Source organism: Chiloscyllium plagiosum, chromosome 6 (assembly GCF_004010195.1).
Source record: "Chiloscyllium plagiosum isolate BGI_BamShark_2017 chromosome 6, ASM401019v2, whole genome shotgun sequence".
Classification (NCBI taxonomy): Eukaryota; Metazoa; Chordata; class Chondrichthyes; order Orectolobiformes; family Hemiscylliidae; genus Chiloscyllium; species Chiloscyllium plagiosum.
In genome coordinates, this window is record NC_057715.1 from 117,242,635 (window position 1) to 117,260,908 (window position 18,274).

At 44.6% G+C, this 18,274-nt stretch overlaps 1 protein-coding gene across 3 annotated transcripts in view; it reads right to left on the minus strand.

Moving 5' to 3' along the window:
- Positions 1 to 8,607: 8,607 nt before the first annotated feature.
- The window catches only part of rnf169 (ring finger protein 169), a 29,011-nt gene continuing 19,344 nt past the window's right edge, over positions 8,608 to 18,274 (minus strand). For all 3 annotated transcript variants that reach the window (XM_043692546.1, XM_043692545.1, XM_043692544.1), the window contains 3 exons: positions 15,529 to 15,647; positions 14,868 to 14,964; positions 8,608 to 12,842 (listed from right to left, as the gene is read on the minus strand). In XM_043692546.1, the coding sequence (XP_043548481.1) occupies positions 11,862 to 12,842; positions 14,868 to 14,964; positions 15,529 to 15,647 (1,197 nt within the window). In that variant the 3' untranslated portion in view covers positions 8,608 to 11,861. The remainder of the gene's footprint in view (positions 12,843 to 14,867; positions 14,965 to 15,528; positions 15,648 to 18,274) is intronic.

Consider the following 18,274-nt stretch of genomic DNA (forward strand, 5'->3'; position numbering starts at 1 on the left):
GGGGTCCTAGTACTGATGCCTGCACTACCCCAGTAGTCAATTCCTGTCATTTTGAAAAAAGATCCATTTATTCCCACTCCTATGTTTACTATCTGACACTTTTCTGTCCACCTCAAAACACTACTCCCTAGATTTTCACACTAATCTCTTCTGTGGTACTCTGGCAAAAGCCTTCTGAAAGTCCAAATAAACCCTGGCTCCCACGGATCAAATCTATGAGTTACTTCCTTGAAGAGTTCCAGTAAATTTGTCAAGTATGACATCCCTTTGTAAATCTCTGTTCCTGCCTGTTTTCCAGGTTGGTTAGTAAAATAGGGCTGAGTTAGCACGGTTTCATTAATAGGAGGTTATACTTGACAAATCTATTTGAGTTCTTTGAGGTGGTAATGAGCAAGTTAGACAAAGGAAAGCCAGTGGACATGATCTATTTGGATTTCCAGAAGGGCTTCAATGAGATGCTACGCAGGAAACTGCTAAATAAGATGAGCCCATAGTATTATGGGCAAGGAACTGGCATGGATAGAAGATTGGCTGATTGGTAGAAGGCCAAAGTGGGGATAAAAGCTTTTTTTTTCAGAATGATAGCTGGTAACTAATGGAGTTCCACAGGGATCTGTTTTGGGACCACAACTATTCACATTATACATTAATGATCTAGACAAATAAATTAAGGGCATTATTGCTAAGTTTGCAGATGATACAAAGATAGCTGGAGGGACAGTTAGTTTTGAGGAAGTAAGGAGGTTGCAGAAGGACTCAGACAGTGGGCAAACAAGTGGCAGATGTAAAACAATGTGGGTAAGTGTGAGGTTATGCACTTCGGTAGGAAGAAGAGGTGTAGACTATTTTCTATATGAGGGAGGCTTCAGAAATCTGAAGCACAAAGGACTTGGGGGTTCCAATTCAGGATTCTCTTAAAATTTAACATGCAGGTTCAGGTGGCAGTAAGGAAGGCAAATGCAATCTTAGCATTCATTTCAAGAGGGCTAGAACACAAGAGCAGGGGTGTACAGCCAAGGTTGTATGAAGCTCTGGTCAGAATGCATTTGGAATATTGTGAGCAGTTTTGGGTCCCATACCGAAGGAAGGATGTGAAGACCTCAGTGGGCATCCAGAGGAGGTTCGTAAGAAGGTTCCCTTCTTATAAATGACGGGCAAGTCATACGAGAAGCTGTTGAGAACTCTGGGTCTGTATTCAACAGAGTTTAGAAGGACAGTGGGTTTGGTGGTGGTGGTGGAGGCAACCTGCTTGAAACTTACTGAATGCTGATAGGCCTGTATAGAACAGATGTGGAGAAGTGCTTCCACTACTAGGAGAGACTGGGACCCAAGGGCACAGTTTCAGTGTGAAAGGGCAATCCTTTAGAACTGAGATAAGGAAGAATTTCTTCAGCCACAGGGTAGTCACTTTGTAGGACTCATTACTGCAGGGGGCTGTGGAGGCCAAGTCATTGAGTGTATTTAAGACAAAGATAGATAGGTTCTTGATAGATAAAGGGGTCAAGGGTTACAGGTAGAAGGCAGGAGAATGGGGTTGAGAAACAGGCCTAATTCTGATCCTACATCTTATAGTCTTAAGGTGCTCTGCTATGAAATATTTTATAACTGATGCATCCATTTTCCCTGTTACTGATGTGAGGCTGACTGGTCTATAAGGAAACAAAGAAATGAGGAATCTGAAGATCTGAAACAAAAACAGAAATTACTGGAGGGTGAGGAGGGAAGAGATTAGTAGGTAGATGGAGGCCAGAGACAGAGATCTGAAAGGGTTAGGTAAACAAGATTATGAAGAGTAGGCCAGGACAGAAAGAAGACTAAATAATTGATATTAAGAGGGAAGAGTGAGAAAATTAATGTTAGCTGTGCTGAATGCAGCCCATTGGATAATGGGCCTAGGGCTACATGGGAGTGGGTTACTGTGCTAAAAGCCACATGTCATAACAGAACTGGGTGTTGGGTGGGTAAAAAACTTGGAATCAGGCAATCCTTTACACATCCATCCTCTATTAGAACGGTCTCAGGACTCTCCACTTCTTTCTGGAAGAAAAGGCGTGAACCGATAGCATCCACCTCTACCTGGCTGAGCTCATCCTCACTCTAAACAACTTCTCTCACTTTCTTCAGGTCAAAGGGTGGCCATTGGTGCCCACATTAGTCTCAGTTATAGCTGTGTTTTGTGGGTTATGTGGAACATTTTGTTCCAGTCCTACTCCAGCCCCCACCTACAACTCTTTCGCTGTTATATTGATGACGTCATTGCTACTGCTTTCCCCTCTTGTTCTGAACTGGAGAATTTATCAATTTCGCTTCCAATTTCCACCCTGCCCTCACTTTTACCTGGTCCATCTCTGAATCTGCCTTCCCTTCCACGACATCTGTTTCCATTTCTCAAGATAGGCTGGCCATCGGTATCCATTACAAACCCACTGACTCCCACAGTTACCTTGAGACATCCTCATGGCCTGTTTCCTGTAAAGACTCCACCCCATTCCAGTTTCTCTGTCTCCATCACATCTGTTCTGATGCACCTTTCATGAACTGCCTGCAAACTGTCCACATTTCTTCCCCTCAGTTGAGGATTCCCTACTACAGTGGTTGACAGGAACCTTAGCCATGTTTGACCCATCTCCCGTACTTCTGCCCTCTCCCCTTCCCTTCCTTTCCATAGGAGCAATACTCAGGTCCTCACTTATCAGCCCCCAGCCTTCAAATTCAAAGGATTGTTTGCTGCCATCCATCATTTCAAACAGAATGCTACCACTAAACACATATCCCCTTCCCCTTTGTCAACACTCCACAGGAACTATTCCCTCTGGGACTCTTTGGTATACTCCTCCATTCCCAACATTTTCTCATACTCCACAAAACCTTCCCTTGCAACTGCCCACTTACATCCTTCCTCCTCAGTATCCAAGACCCCAGATACACCTTCCAATTGAACCAGCGATTTACCTGTACTTCACTCAATCTAGTTTACTGTATTCACTGCTCACAATGTGGTCACCTCTACACTGGGGAGCTGAAAGTAGACAGGAAGGAGGCTGGAAGAAGCTGCAAGCCAGGTATCAGAAGGTGGAGAAGTCAACATTTCAGGAGTTACCCTTCTTCAGGACTGGGGGTGTGGGTAGGAGGAGTTGCAGATAAAGGGGGTGGTTGTGTGTGGGGAGAGGGATGGAGCGGTGAGGTAATGAATGATAAGTGAGCATAGGTAGTGACTATGGCCTGGCTGTCAATGGGAGGAATGAATCCAGTTGGTAGCTGGAAGGAAGGGTTGGTCAGAGGAACAGAAGGGAAGGGGAGGGGCTGGAAAATAAGTCAGAGGATGGGGAGGGAGATTATTTAAAATTGAAGAACTCAATGTTGAGTCCTCCAGGCAGAAGATGAGGTGTAGTTCCTCCAATTTGTGGTCTGATTCAATGTGACAATGGAAGAGATCGAGGATGGTCATGTTGGAGAGGGATTGGAAGAAGGAATTGAAACGTGCGGTGACTGGGAGGCTAGCATCCTTACAGGCCTGGCTAAGATGCTCGGCAAAATGTGGCCTTAGTTTATGTTTAGTCTCACCAATGTAGAAAAAAAACACATCAGGAACACCAGATACAGTAAACTAGGTTGGAGTAGAAGCAGGTGAACCTCTATCTCACCTGGAAGGAGGTGAGTGGGGTTGTGTGCTGGCAGGTTTTGCATCTTTTATGGAGATGAACAGCATATAGGTGACAGCTGTATAGAACAACTACGTACTAATTCAGCATAAATACCATTGTTTCCTCACAAATAACAATTTGGAAGAGTCACTAGACTTAAAATATTAACTGTCTTCTCACAGATGTTGCCAGACCTGCTGAGTTTCTCCAGCAATTTTTGTTTTTGTGATTGTTCTATAATTCCCTGTTTTCTCTGTCTCCCTTTTTTTAAAATAGTGGGGTTACATTAGCTGCCCTCCAATCTGTAGGAACTTTTGAGTCTATAACATCTTGGAAGATGACCACCAATGCATCCACTCTTTCTACAGCCACTTTCTTAAGTACTCTGGGATGCAGACGATCAAGTCTTCGGGATTTACCCACCTTCAATCCCATCAATTTTCCCAACATCATTTCCCCATTAGTTCAGGTTTCCTTCAGCGCCTTCCGCTCACTAAACCCCACGGTCCCCAACATTTCCGGTATGTTAATTGCGTCCTACCTTGGAAATACATATTTTGGTTCTGTTTCTCTTCATATACTGATGGAAATTTTTAGTTAGTTTTTATGTCCCTCACAAGCTCTCACACTCTTTGCATTTCTTAACCAATCCTTGTTTTCCATTTGCTGAATTCTGAACTGCTCCCACTCCCCCAGTCGGTTGTTTCTCTGGCCAGTTTGCATGCCTCTGAATCTAATACTCTCTTTAAATTTGCCTGGAAGCCATGGTTTGACACTCCTTCCCATTTTCCTTTTACTTCAGACTGGAATGAACTCTTGTTGCAGTTTACCTATGTACTCTTTGAACGCTTACGTATCTTTACAGTCTTTGCACCACAATCCCTTTAAGCAAGTATGCACAAAGGCTGTATACAACTATATGTCTACTCCTGAACTTAAATCTCCTCACGAATAAGATCAGAATACTATTTGCTTCCTAATTGTTTGCTGCGCCTGTATATTAGCTCTTAGTGACTCATCAACAAGGACACCCACACTTCCCAACTTCTCACCAGTTTGCCTTTTCCACCAATGTTAATAACCTCACATTTATCTACATTATATTCTAGCTGCCATGTTTTAGCCTATTCACAGCCTGGCCCAAATTCAATTGAAAACTCCTTGCACTGTCATCACAACCAACATCCCCACCCAAATTTATGTTAAATGCCAATTTGGAAATACTCCAATCGATCCCCATGTCCAATACTTTTCACTCAACCTTTGAATGCTTTATACTGCAACGTTCACATGTTGGGAGTTGGAAGATTGATGACTAGTTTTGTCCACAGGACATTTCTGGAAATTCCTAGACCTTCGTCAACTTGGATGTTCTATGGTCATTAGCAGACTTTTAATCAATAATCCATTTTAAAAATAAGCAAGTGATTATAGCTCTTTAGAAAAACATTTGGGATCTTTGGTCACGGTTTGTAGGCACCACAATACATACTAAAGGGGAGAAGTATTTTATGCAGTGGAAGAAAATTCAATTACAATAGAACCTCCATTACTGCATTCAATTAGTGCTGTAGGCCACAACTATTTTCAATATATTAATGACTTGGATGAGGAAAGCGAATGTGCTATCCCCAGTTTTGTGGATGACACACAAACAGGTGGGAGGGTAAGTGAGGAGGATGCTGTGAAGTCGACAGAGCGATATATGTTAAGCACGCGGGTGAAAACTTGGCAGGCAGAATATAGTTTCCTAAAATATGAGGTGATGCACTTTGGCAGGAAGAAATGATGAGCTGAACGTCATTTAAATGGAGAAAGCTTAGAAGGGCATTTAAGCGGGCATTGGATAGGCATATGGAGGATAGTGGGCTAGTGTAGGTTAGGTGGGCTTGGATCGGCGCAACAACGAGGGCCAAAGGGCCTGTACTGCGCTGTATTCTTCTATGTTCTATGTAAGGCTTTGGAAATCCTTGTCCATGAATCATAAAAAGCTAGTATCCAAACTCAGTGGCTAACAGAGAAGGCAAATGCATATTGACCTTTACTTCAAAGGAAATGGAGCACAAGCATGGGGAAATTTTGTTAAAACTATACAAGGCACTAGTCGGACCAAAGCTGCCCCTTTCCTGATGAAGGGCTTTTGCCCGAAACGTCGATGTTCCTGTTCCTCGGATGCTGCCTGAACTGATGTGCTTTTCCAGCACCGCTTTATTTCTTTTTTAAAATTTTTTTTCCCCAGCACCCATGTTGTGTGTGTGCAGGTGTGAGACACAGTGAAAGACACAAGGTGCACAAATCTTTTTTCAGTTTCCACCACCAAGAAGAAAGGAAACACCCAAGTGGCCAGCAACAAGCAGTGCCCTTCACATCAAAGGGCAACGCTGTGTGATCAAACAGTGAAGGGGAGAGCAGGGAATACATCAAAATAGAGTTGGAGGGGGAAATAATGCACTCCACTCCCTGAACAACTCCAGGTGTAGGTGGACACCACATGCTCCTTCTCCAGACACCCGGGCCCTAACGTAACTGCGGAAGAGGGGCAGGCAGTCGGCCCTAACAACCCCCTCCACGGCACGCTGCCTGGACCTGTTTTTGGCCAGGCCCAAGAGCAGACTCACGAGAGTGCCCGAAGATCAGGGGCATGGGACTGAAGTGCAACCAAAAACAGAGGTTTTTAAGAAAATCAAAAAAGGATGCAAATGCCCACACCAAATATACACATGGTCCACGGACTCCACAGAACAAGGAGTTGGGCTGGGAGTCCGTGAACCACCACAATCTGCGGTTGCAGGGGACCGCTGCGTGCAACACCCTCCACCCCAGATCCCCGAAAGGTGCAGCAGCAGTCGATACAGGGCTCGCCTTTTTACGTCCTTAAAAGGAACAAAACTAAAGTTCTGGAGGCGGTTCAGGTTCCCGCGGGAAGTACGGGACCTTGGGGCCAATATGAAATTCTGTCCGGGCTGGGGTGAGCGCAGACGGGATTCCACCGCACACCTGAGCATCCTCCAACTGGAGCACTACGTCGGATGGCGGTGGCCACGTACCGGATGTCTACCGCTGCCCTGCTCGCTATGCCAGTACCACTCTAATCCAGATCCTGCCCCTCATCACTCAGCTGATCCCAGGTATGGAGAGACCATCTGATGAAAGGAGGTTGAACATAGAACAATACAGTACTGAACTGGCCCTTTGGCCTCTATGTTGCACTGACCTGTGAACTAATTTAAGCCCACTTCCTACACTATCCCATCATCATCCATGTGCTTATCCAAGGACTGTTTAAATGCCCCTAATGTGGCTGAGTTAACTACATTGGCAGGCAGGGCATTCCACACCCTTATCATTCTCTAAGTAAAGAACCTGCCTCTGACATCGGTCTTAAATCTATCACCCCTCAGTATGCAGCTATGCCCCTCGTACAAGCCAATGTCATCATCCTCGGAAAAAGACTCTCACTGTCCACCCTATCTAATCCTCTGATCATCTTTTATGTCTCTATCAAATCCCCACTTAGCCGTCTTCTCTCCAATGAGAACAGACCCAAGTCTCTCAGCCTATCTTCATAAGACCTTCCCTCGAGACCAGGCAACATCCTGGTAAATCTCCTCTGCACCTTTTCCAATGCTTCCACATCCTTCCTGTAATGGGGCGACCAGAAGTGTACACAATATTCCAAGTGAGGCCACACTAGTGTTTTGTACAGTTGCAGCATGACATTACGGCTCCGGAACTTTATCCCTCTACCAATGAAACCTAACACACTGTATGCCTTCTTAGAAGGGCTTATGCCCAAAACGTTGATTCTCCTTGCCTGACCTGCCGCGCTTTTCCAGCAACACATTTTCAGCTTCTTAACAGCACTATCAACCTGGGTGGCAATTTTCAGAGATCTATGTACATGGATTCCAAGATCTCTCTGCACATAAACACTACCAAGAATGTTTCCATTGACCCAGTATTCTGCCTTCCTGTTATTCTTTCCAAAGTGCATCACCTCACATTTATCTGCATTGAACTCCATTTGCCACCTCTCAGCCCAATTCTGCAGTTTATCCAAGTCCCCCTGCAACATTGTTCCAAACTGTCCACTACTCCACCAACTTTAGTGTTATCTGCAAACTTACTAACCAATCCACCTCTGCCGGCATCCAAGTCATTTATAAAATTGACGAACAGCAGTGGTCCCAAAACAGATCCTTGTGGCACACCACTAGTAACCGGACTCCAGGCTGAATATTTTTCATCAACCGCCACTTGCTGCCTTCTTACAGAAAGCCAGTTTCTAATCCAAACTGCTAAATCACCCTCTATCCCATGCCTCCGCATTTTCTCCAAAAAGGCTACCATGTGGATCCTTATCAAAGGCTTTACTGAAGACTGTACCATATTGATTGGAGTTTAGAAGAATGAGGGGTGACCTGTTTGAAACTTACAAGATTCTTAAGGGACTTGACAGGGTAGATGTGGAAATATTGTTTCTTCTCACGGGAGAGTCTAGGTCTAGAAGGCATAATCTCACAGTCACAGGCAATCACCCATTTAACTTAGAGATAAGGAGGAATTTCTTCTCTCAGAAGAGGGAAAGCAGTTGTGAAATTCTTTACTGCCAAGAGCTGTAGAGGCTGGTTCATTAAATATATTCAAGGCTGAGATTGATAATAAGTGAGGGGGTCAAGGGTTAGCAGGACAAGGATAGGAAAACTGGGATCAGAGATTTTAGATCGGCAATGATCTCACTGAATGGCAGCAATGGGCTGCATGGCCTACATCGTATGGTCAATTATCTCAGAGGAGACAGATGCTTTCCCAATGGTGTGTTTCACAACAGAGGTAACAATCCTCAGCAGCACTAATAAACCTACAGCTTGAGTTACCTATTGGGGGAGGTGGGGAAGATAACAGAACTTGCACTTATTTGCCAGAGAACAATGGAGACAAACACTAGAAAAAGCAAACAAAGTAATCTGGACAGAGTCTTTTTCTTTATAAATATGTACATACACACAGTGACAGACACATCCCTCAATCCAACGCCTTTTGGCACTCACATCTGTCCAGACGAGGTGTGAAAAATTCATTCTGTGCAAATATTGGTTATGTGACTGCATTCTGAAAATTATTTGTCCACAAACACTTTGTTAAAAATTCTTTATATATGTATATCTCTCTCTTTGGCAAATAACTCTGTGAAAGAACTTAAAACGGGTTCGAAGGAGCCTAAGTGCTTTACTGGGTTTAGTATAAAGTATATTAACAAAATGTCCATTTTTTTCATTCATCCAATATTCTTTTCTTAATTTTTTCCATGATTACAAAAATATTTAGCCCTTGTTTGTTATTTCCAATCCAGCATAGGAACAAGTACAAGAAATTTGTAACTCAAATTGACTGGATTTTAGAGCTGTAACAATGCAACCAATACTGGCTGTAAATAAGACTTGCGTCCAAGAGGCAGTCAGGGAAAGGGTTAAGTTGGGCAGAAGGCAGCTTCCGTGAGGGATAAACCTGCTGGTTTCTGTTCTGTAAAACTAATGTAATCCCACAGAATAAATCATGGGCTCTGCCACCGGATTGATCTGGTTGCTTCTTGGTTCAATCTCTGAACTCCTTGAATAGATGCAGGTGCAACTCAGTGAGCTTATCTGTACATGGCTCATCTGTATGTCTCCCCACAGGACACACTGACCATTTAGACTCTCCAACTAGCTGCTAGAACCTAGAAAGACAGCAATTGACCCTTTGAGCACTTGCACGTTCTAGAATGCACTGCTTGAGGCAGCTTCAACATTCGAGGTGGTATTGGGCAATTATTTAAATGGAAGCAATGCAGGTTTACAGAAAATAGGCAGGAGATTGACACAGTCAAAATGTTGAGAGTGTCAGTGCAGATGTGATGGGCTAAATGACTCCACAGTAACAATTTGCGATTCCCATGTTGTTCCTTGTTTAGTTCGAAGTCTAGAACAGCCCACATTCTGCAACAGAGCGAGGGGAGTGGGAATAAAAGTTGGGGAACTCTTGAAACTGTTTGAATCCCAAAGTGTCAAAACCAATATGCTTTTGTTTAAAAGTTCCAATTTCACAGAACAGCATAATGCTGGAATACGAAAGCAAGGTGGAACAGTGATAGCAGATGCTGCAAAACTGTGCACACCATACCTGCTTCAGGTAGATGGAGCAAGCAGTCTCTTCAAGACAGGTGCACTGGGGTAAGACCCCCTTTCTTCACAGCCCCATCCAAGAGAATCTGCTTTTACTGAAATGTGACCCTCCCATTTCACAAACGGGGAATGCAAGCATCAAATAAGGTGGGGATAATAACTAGTCTGGGTACTGGGTTGCAAGTTAGGAGGAAGGATCGCAGAAAGTTGAGCTCTGCATCTAAATATCTAAAACGCAAAGACAGCATTGTGTTCAACAGTGCTGACAGCTCAGAGTGTGTGTATAGGTGCGTGTGTGCATCAGGTTACTTTATCTGCAAGTTTCATGAAGTTGCAACACTTTCAAAAAATCAACAAAGAATGCTGATGGCCTTCTATAAGCATGGCAAGTACTGATTAGACTGAAATATTACACATCACAGATAAGGTGAACTGGAAAAAGCCAAAGTTAAACATCACACAACACCAGGTTGGAAGAGGGAAGGTAACATGAACAGGTTTATACGGAAGCACTAGCTTTCAGAGCGACACTCCTTCATCACTACCACCTGGTGAAGGAGCAGCGCTCCGAAAGCTAATGCTTCCAATTAAAGCTGTTGGACTATAACCTGGTGTTGTGTGATTTTTAACTTTGTATACCACAGTCCAACACCGGCATCTCCAAATCGGAAAAAGCCAAGTCTTCTCAGCAGGTTCAAAGGAATTTCTGAAGGTACAAAATTTACAACAATATTAAGAAAATAAATTCTTTACTCAAAATGGTGATTTCACAACTTTCAGTGGAGGCAATAGGATGAGAGGGTAGTTCTGGATGCTGGCTTACCTCCAGTTATGCTCTCTGCTTCAGCCCTGGCTTAGCCTCACACAGCTTTAGGGTGCGAGTTAGTGAAGAGTAATGTTATTGCACAAATACACAACAGTACACAGGGAGAGTCCCTGGAGCACAAGTACAAGATCACATGTTTATGGAGGCATCTCCTATTCAGTAGGAGTTGATAAAGGTTAGGGTGAAATTTTTAATCAGGATTAGCACTTGGCACTGTCAGCCATTTTAAGAAGGACTTGGCAAATAGTGCCCTCCCACTCAGTTTCCATGATACATTATATCATTCTGGCGGGCTCTCTTTCTCTCAAGCTGGGAAACAGCGATGGGAGTTGGGGAGAAAATGCTTAACCTTGTTCCTGTGGTCATCATGCCACAGGGCAAGCTTCTGATGGTCCTGCTGGTCATTTAATCTATTCATCAGCTCCAGTGAAACTAGGAGAGTAAAAAGAGGCCTCTGCTTCTGGATACAGAAGCACATGAGGTGTCTGTACAAAATGAGAGGGGACATGGATACAAAAGCCTGGTACAAGTTGTTGGTTGGAGGAAAGATGCACATCAGTGATTAGACAGAGGGGACCCAGACCGACTCTGATACATTGTTTGAGTCAGGGACACACATTGGCAGAGATGAAATGCTAAGGAACAGCATTGATAAGGGAAACAGAAAAGAAATTTTCATGTTACCTTCCCTCTTCCAACCTGAGGAATGATTCCCCTTTCAATAAAAAATATAGGTTATGATGCGATAACTTGCAGCTACAAAACTTGTAATGGGAATTAATCTAGGCTCCTTGCAACATTTCACAAAAATGTGGATCCAATATTATCCAGGGTCAGAGGAGATGGGCACAATGATTATCCACTTCATAGGGAACCTCTCTAAAGCTGCTATTTCAGCAGTGGATCGGGAGTGGACCCAGAAGGAAGAAATCACAACACAGATCGTCGATAATAGCATACAGCTCTCATGTTAAAAAGGGAGCATGAAGGCCTCATCCAACCACCGGCTGATGGGTTAGATTTCTCTGGGGCTCAGGGCGAAGGGGCATCTCGGATAGTGAAATTAAACTCAGCAATTCTGCATCAGCAAAAGATCAAGACCAAAAAAAAAAGCCAGAATGAAGTGAAGGACTGTATTATTCCTGCACATTGCACAGACTGGAAGCAACAGGCAGAGATCCCTGGGCACAGCAGAGCTGATAGGGAATGGTAGCCATCCCAAGTGAGCTACTTTGATTTAAAGTTGGTCTTTGTCCGCAGTGGGTAACCATCCTCACTGCCCTTCTGTCGGTTAACTGTGGTCCGCTCAGCATCAAGCCGTCGCTGGAGCCTGGCTGCTAACCTCCTGTCTTCATCTTCCTGTTGGCTATGATCCAGACTGCTGACTGACGTTGTGCCAACATTATTGACGGTCCACTTTGTCCGCTTGGTCTTCAGCTCCGCTGTGTGCTTGGTCTTGTGGTGCCTCTTCTTGCCCTGCGAGGAGGAGGAAGATTTCGATCCTTTGCTTTTCTTTGCCCCCATGTGGTCAGAAGACGAGGTGCTGATGCTGTGCTGAGACCTGTTGCCTTGCTCCACAGAGGCTTGTTGGGTTGGGATTGACTCCATGTGGCTACTCCAACTCTCGGGAACCTTCTGATGGCAGCCCTGGGAGGGGGCAGAGTTTAGCGAATTCTTCTGATGGCCAGGGGAACTTGAAGATGAAGCAAATTCCATTGCATCAACCTCGCTTTCTGCTCCCAGCCTGCCAACAGCAGCCTCACCCTCGTCCTCCGAAATCAGGGTGCCCTTGGAGGCTACCATTTCCTCATGGCGCTCCTGCAGAATCTGGCCCCACTTCTGCAGGAGATTGGGGTTCACCTCATAAGTGGTGGTAGCGGCGGCTGGCTTGTGGAAGCCACAGCCGAGGTTTCGGGGTGTCGATTTGACAATCTTGGGCTTCATCACCCTGCCGTCAGGCAGCTTCTTGGGAGGGGTGCAGGGTGAACAGCTGATGGGCTTGAAATGATTGAACTCCCCGGAGATACTGTCATTGCTGTCGGGGCTGGCTGACCGCTCTCTCTTGGCTGGGCCTGATGGTGCTGGGTCATTTGCAGGGCGCTTTTCCGAGCTCAGGTTTGGGGCAGAGTTGGAGCGACTGTTTTCAGAGGATGACAGGATGTTGATGACGTTGTTGGTAACAAGGGAACCTGCAGAAACTGAAGTTGGCTGCAAAGAAAACAGAGCGAGATTGGAGAGGATCCATTGGGAATAAAATTAGAAAATACATATCTGGAAACTGCACCATCTCACTGAGAGAAGCTGAAACATCATCATATAGAACAAACAGTAAGAATCTTATTGAGTCAATTCAGAGGAAAGGGAGTCACAGAGAGAGAAATACAAGGATATATGAACATACAAAAGAGTAGCACAAGTAGACCACTGAGCATGCTCCACCATTCAATAAGATCATGACTGATCAGTCTATTTCGAATTCCACATTTCCACCTACATTACATACATTATAGCCTGATGAAGAGGGCTGGGAGCGGTCAACATGGAAGATAAACAATACAGACCAACTGACCATATACATCCATAGGAAACATGATGCAAGTCAATGGCACTCAAAGATACATTAGCGTTGGAGAGATGATACAAGGGATATGAAGGCAAGATCAGAAGATCTTAAGAAATGAAAACACAAGTCCATTCAGCCCTTCAATGACATAATGGCTGATCTGACATTCCTCACTCCCACTTTCCTACCCTTTCCCCGGACCCCTTGATTCCTCTATTGATTAAGAATTTAAGAATATACACCCACTAGTGATTTCTTTCCTTTGTTATTTCTAAATTTCCATCCAGATAATCCTGTATTTTGATCCTTCAAATCAAGATCATTTCACACTACTGTATTGACCCAGTTCTTTATTAACTACTCCACCTCCTTTTCCTTTCTTCCTAATCCTTCTGAAATGTCAAATGTCTAGGATACTCAGGTCTTTGTCACCTTGCAACCACTACCATGTATTCATTTATTTCTAGTTTTGCTATGAGTTCACCCTCCTTGCTCTGCATGCAGCATGCATTTGGACAGTGAGTCTGTAAAACGTCTTTTCATGACCCAAGTGACCTATCACAACTTACAAATGTAATTATTCCACCCTTAACGCAAATCCTAAGCATACCAACATGATCCCTTCTTAAGTCATCCTTGTGACTGGGCCATAGCGGTAACGTCATTAGAGTAATAATTCAGAACCTCATAGGACCTGGGTTCAAATCCCACCATGGCAGCTGCACCCACCTAATTTAAAATTGGTTAATAAATCTGGAATTGAAACCTACTCTTGGCGATGGTGAATGTGAAAAATACCAGTGATCATTGCAAACCCTACCTGGTTCACTAAAGTCCTTCAGGGAAGGTAGTCTGCCACCCTTACCCAGTCTGAACTACACATGACTCCAGACCTTCAATGTTTCTTCAGTGTCGCTGGGTCAAAATACTAGATCTCCATCTCTAATGATAATCTGTATATACCTTCATTAAATGGACTGTAGTGGTTCAAGATTGGTAACTAGGCAATAAATGCCAACTCAACTAGTGATGCCCACATTCAGTGAATGGATAAAAAAATCCAGAGCAATGTGGTTGACTCTTAATAACTCTCTGAAATGGCCCTGCAAGCCACTCAGTTCAAGGGCAATTAGGGATTTGCCTAATAGCTATTTACCATTTTTGCCTAATCTGACCTTATTTGTTGGAGCATTCTTATTTATGCCCCTTGTTGTCACACTCTGGCAGTTTCAAATGTTGACCACATTTGGTAGGGATCAGACAGAAAATCAAAGAAAAGCAGCCCTGCCTTAAAATTAGAGCCAGACCACCTAGAGGTGATGCCTGGAGGACATACTTCACACAATGGGTAGTGGAAAACCAGAAAGCACTTCCCACTGAAACCTGTGGATGTTGGGGAACAAGTGGAACTTTCAGGCTTGAGAATGATAGATTTTTTTTTTGTTTGGGAGAGGTGTACAATAATGAATTACATCAGTGACATCCACATTCCACAGAAGAATAAGAAAGTTGGAGGGAAACAAATCAGACAGCGAAATTCCTTGTGCCAGTAAGAACTGCATAACCAATGTTTCCAAATGATTAGTAATCGTTTCAACACAAAGGATGTAAGTCATATAGCAGTTCACCAGGTCAGCCCAGTCAAAGGGCCCTGCTGAAACCACAAATACCTTGGCTCTACCCTCAATGCGAGGTGTCCCTCTTCGGCCCTGGTTGTTTTCCACTGGTGTGCTCCAACTTCGATTCTCCTCCTCAATGCTCAGCATACTGTAACAAGACGCCAAGATTTAGGGAAAGGAATCCAGGGTCACTTCAACAACAACCTGCATTTACAGAGCTCCTTGAAAGTAGCATAACTTCCTGAGGTGCCTTACAGGAGTGATCGTCAAACACAATCTAATCATCGAGTCACATCAGGAGATATCAGGGACAGGTGATGGTCAAAGAAATGTGTTTTACGTAGAGTCTTAATGGAGGAGAGAGAGAAGTGGAAAGGTATAGGAAGGGAATTCCAGCACAAGGATCCCACGCAGCTAAAGGCATGGGCACCAGTGGTGGATTGATTAAAATCCGGCTTTCACAAGAGCCAAGATTTGCAGGAGCACACAGATCTCAGAGGGTTGGAAGGTGGAGGAAGTTACAGAGAGGGAGGGAGGAGGATCATGGAGGAATTTGAGCATTTCAAGGTGGTTGCTGGACTAGAAGTTGAGATAGTTCTCAACAGAATAGAATAACCCACAGGGGTAATGAGTGAGTGGGGTTCAAGGATAGTCAGAGCTGCTCCTTCATTAAAACCACTCTCTTGCCGAGGAGACCAAGGACTCTAATTACCTTGAAAATCGACCAGAAGAGTTGGAGCTCAGCTTGTTGTTGGCTGCTGAACCCCATTGCCGTGTAGTTATATGTTTCACTGGCTCCTCATTCTCTGAATCAGACATGTTGTCAGGAGCCTGGAGAAGAACACAAGTATTAAATCTCCTAGCACACTGATGAACACTAGAACATCTGATAACCCATGGGGTAACAGATTCACCAGAAGATGATTTCATTTGTAAACCGGCCTTTTCAGTGCCAACCTATCCCTTCAGGCTCCTATTGCCTGTGTAACACCGATGGCCAGCACTGAGAAAATGCTGCATTATTCCAGGGTAAGCAATGTGGGAGTGTCAGGTTGTCCGAAGGTCAGGTCAAGAGAATATCACATTGATGACTGTGATTTCTTTTGAATGGAGCATTGAACTTGGGCTCTTACTGCCCTCTCAGATGGACAGACCCCAAAGCATTTTCAGAAGAACAGAGTAGCACTTCTCGATGCCTTTAATCATTAATACTAAGCAAAAATCATCTGGACCAGCCACTTGCTTGCAATAGTGCTCAAGATATTTTCCTGCAGGCAGTATCATACCAGATTACCTGGACATTGATCTCTTCACTGATTGTGGGGTATTGATTACTCACCATTGCAAGGGAGGTGGTGACTTAATGGTAATCATAGAAATGAGAGAGCTCAGAAGGAGGCCATTCATTCCATCTCCATCAAATCTTTGAACATTTTGATTTAGTGCCAAACCCTTGCCTTTTCCCAATAACACTTTGTTTTTATTAAAACAATTATCTAATACTCTCTTGAATGCTTCAAAAGAATCTGCCTCCACCACATTTTCAGGCTGTGTTCCAGATTTGAACCACTCGCTTTAAGAAAAAAAAAGAGATTTTTCTCACCTCACACTTGCTTCTTGCAAAACACTTTAAAACTGTGCCCTCTTGTTCTCCATCCATTTACAACAGGAGCAGTTTTTCCATATCCACTCAGTCCATATCAATGACATAAAAAAACCTCTATCGAATCTCCCGTCAGCTTTCACCTCATCAAAGTAAGCAGCCTCAACTTCTCCAATGTTTACTTATAACTCAAGTGTCTCATTCCTGGACCCATTTTTGTAAGCCACTTCTGCATTCTCTCCAATGCATTCACATTCTTCCAAAACAGTGATGCCCAGAGCTGCACACTATTCTCCAATATTACATATAGATTCAATACAACCTCTCTGCTCTTGTACTCTGTGCCCTTGTTCGTGAAGCTTAGGATATTATATGCCTTTTTAAAAAACTAATTCCTGGGATGTGGATGTTGCTGACTGGGCCAGCGCTTATTGTCCATCCCTAGTTGTCCCCTTGAGAAGTGGGGGGGGCGCTGACTTCTTAAACTGCTGAAGTCCACCTGCTATAGGTAGACCCACAATGCCCTTAAGAGAATTCAAGGATTTTGACCCAGTGACACTGAAGGAACGGAGATATATTTCCAAGTCAGAATGGTGAGTGGCTTGAAGAGGAAGTTGCAGATGTGATGTTCCCATGTATCTGCTACCCTTGGCCTTCGAGATGGAAGTGGTCATGTTTGGAAGGTGCTGACTGAGGACCTTTGGTGAATTTCTGCAGTGCATTTGTAGGTGATACATACTACTGCTACTGAGTGTCAGTGATGGAGGGAGTGGATGTTTGCGGATGTGGTGCCAATCAAGTGGGCTGCTTTGCCCTGGGTGGTGCCGAGCTTCTTGAGTGTTGTTGGAGATGCCCCCATCCAGGCAAGTGGGGAGTATTCCATCACACTCCTGACATGTGCCTTGTAGATGATGGACAGTGGATGTGGTTACTGTAGGATAGGGGACACAGGCAGTCGATGTGGTTACTGTAGGGTAGGGGACACAGGCAGTGGATAAGGTTACTGCAGTGGACAGGGTAGGGGACACGGGCAGTGGATGAGGTTACTGGAGGATAGGGGATACAGGCAGTTGATGTGGTTACTGTAGGGTAGGGAACATAGGCAGTGGATAGGGTTACTGTAGTGGACAGGGTAGGGGACACAGGCAGTGGATGAGGTTACTGTAGTGGACAGGGTAGGGGACACAGGCTGTGGATGAGGTTACTGTAGTGGACAGGGTAGGGGACACTGGCTGTGGATGAGGTTACTGTAGTGGACAGGGTAGGGGACACAGGCAGTGGATAAGGTTACTGCAGTGGACAGGGTAGGGGACACGGGCAGTGGATGAGGTTACTGCAGTGGACAGGGTAGGGGACACGGGCAGTGGATGAGGTTACTGTAGTGGACAGGGTAGGGGACACTGGCAGTGGATGAGGTTACTGTAGTGGACAGGGTAGGGGACACTGGCTGTGGATGAGGTTACTGTAGTGGAAGGCAGCTTGGCACCACCTTCTTCAGGACAATTAGCAAAAGGTAATGAATGCAGGCTGAGCCAGCTGTTCCCGGAGAATAAATTTTTAAAATTTATTACATGGTATAAAAGACTCAAAACATTCAAAGACAGAGGTCGTGGGTTTAGATAGCGCTGTCCAAGGAGAAGGACACAGGTGAGGTGCTGGAAGACTGGAGGTTGGCAAACATGGTGCCACTGTTGAAGAAGGGCGGTAAAGGCAAGCCAGGGAACTATAGACTGGTGAGCCTGACCGGTGGGGAAGTTGTTGGAGGGAATCCTGAGGGACAGGATGTACACGTATTTGGAAAGGCAAGGACTGATTAGGGATAGTCAACATGGTTTTGTGCGTGGGAAATCATGTC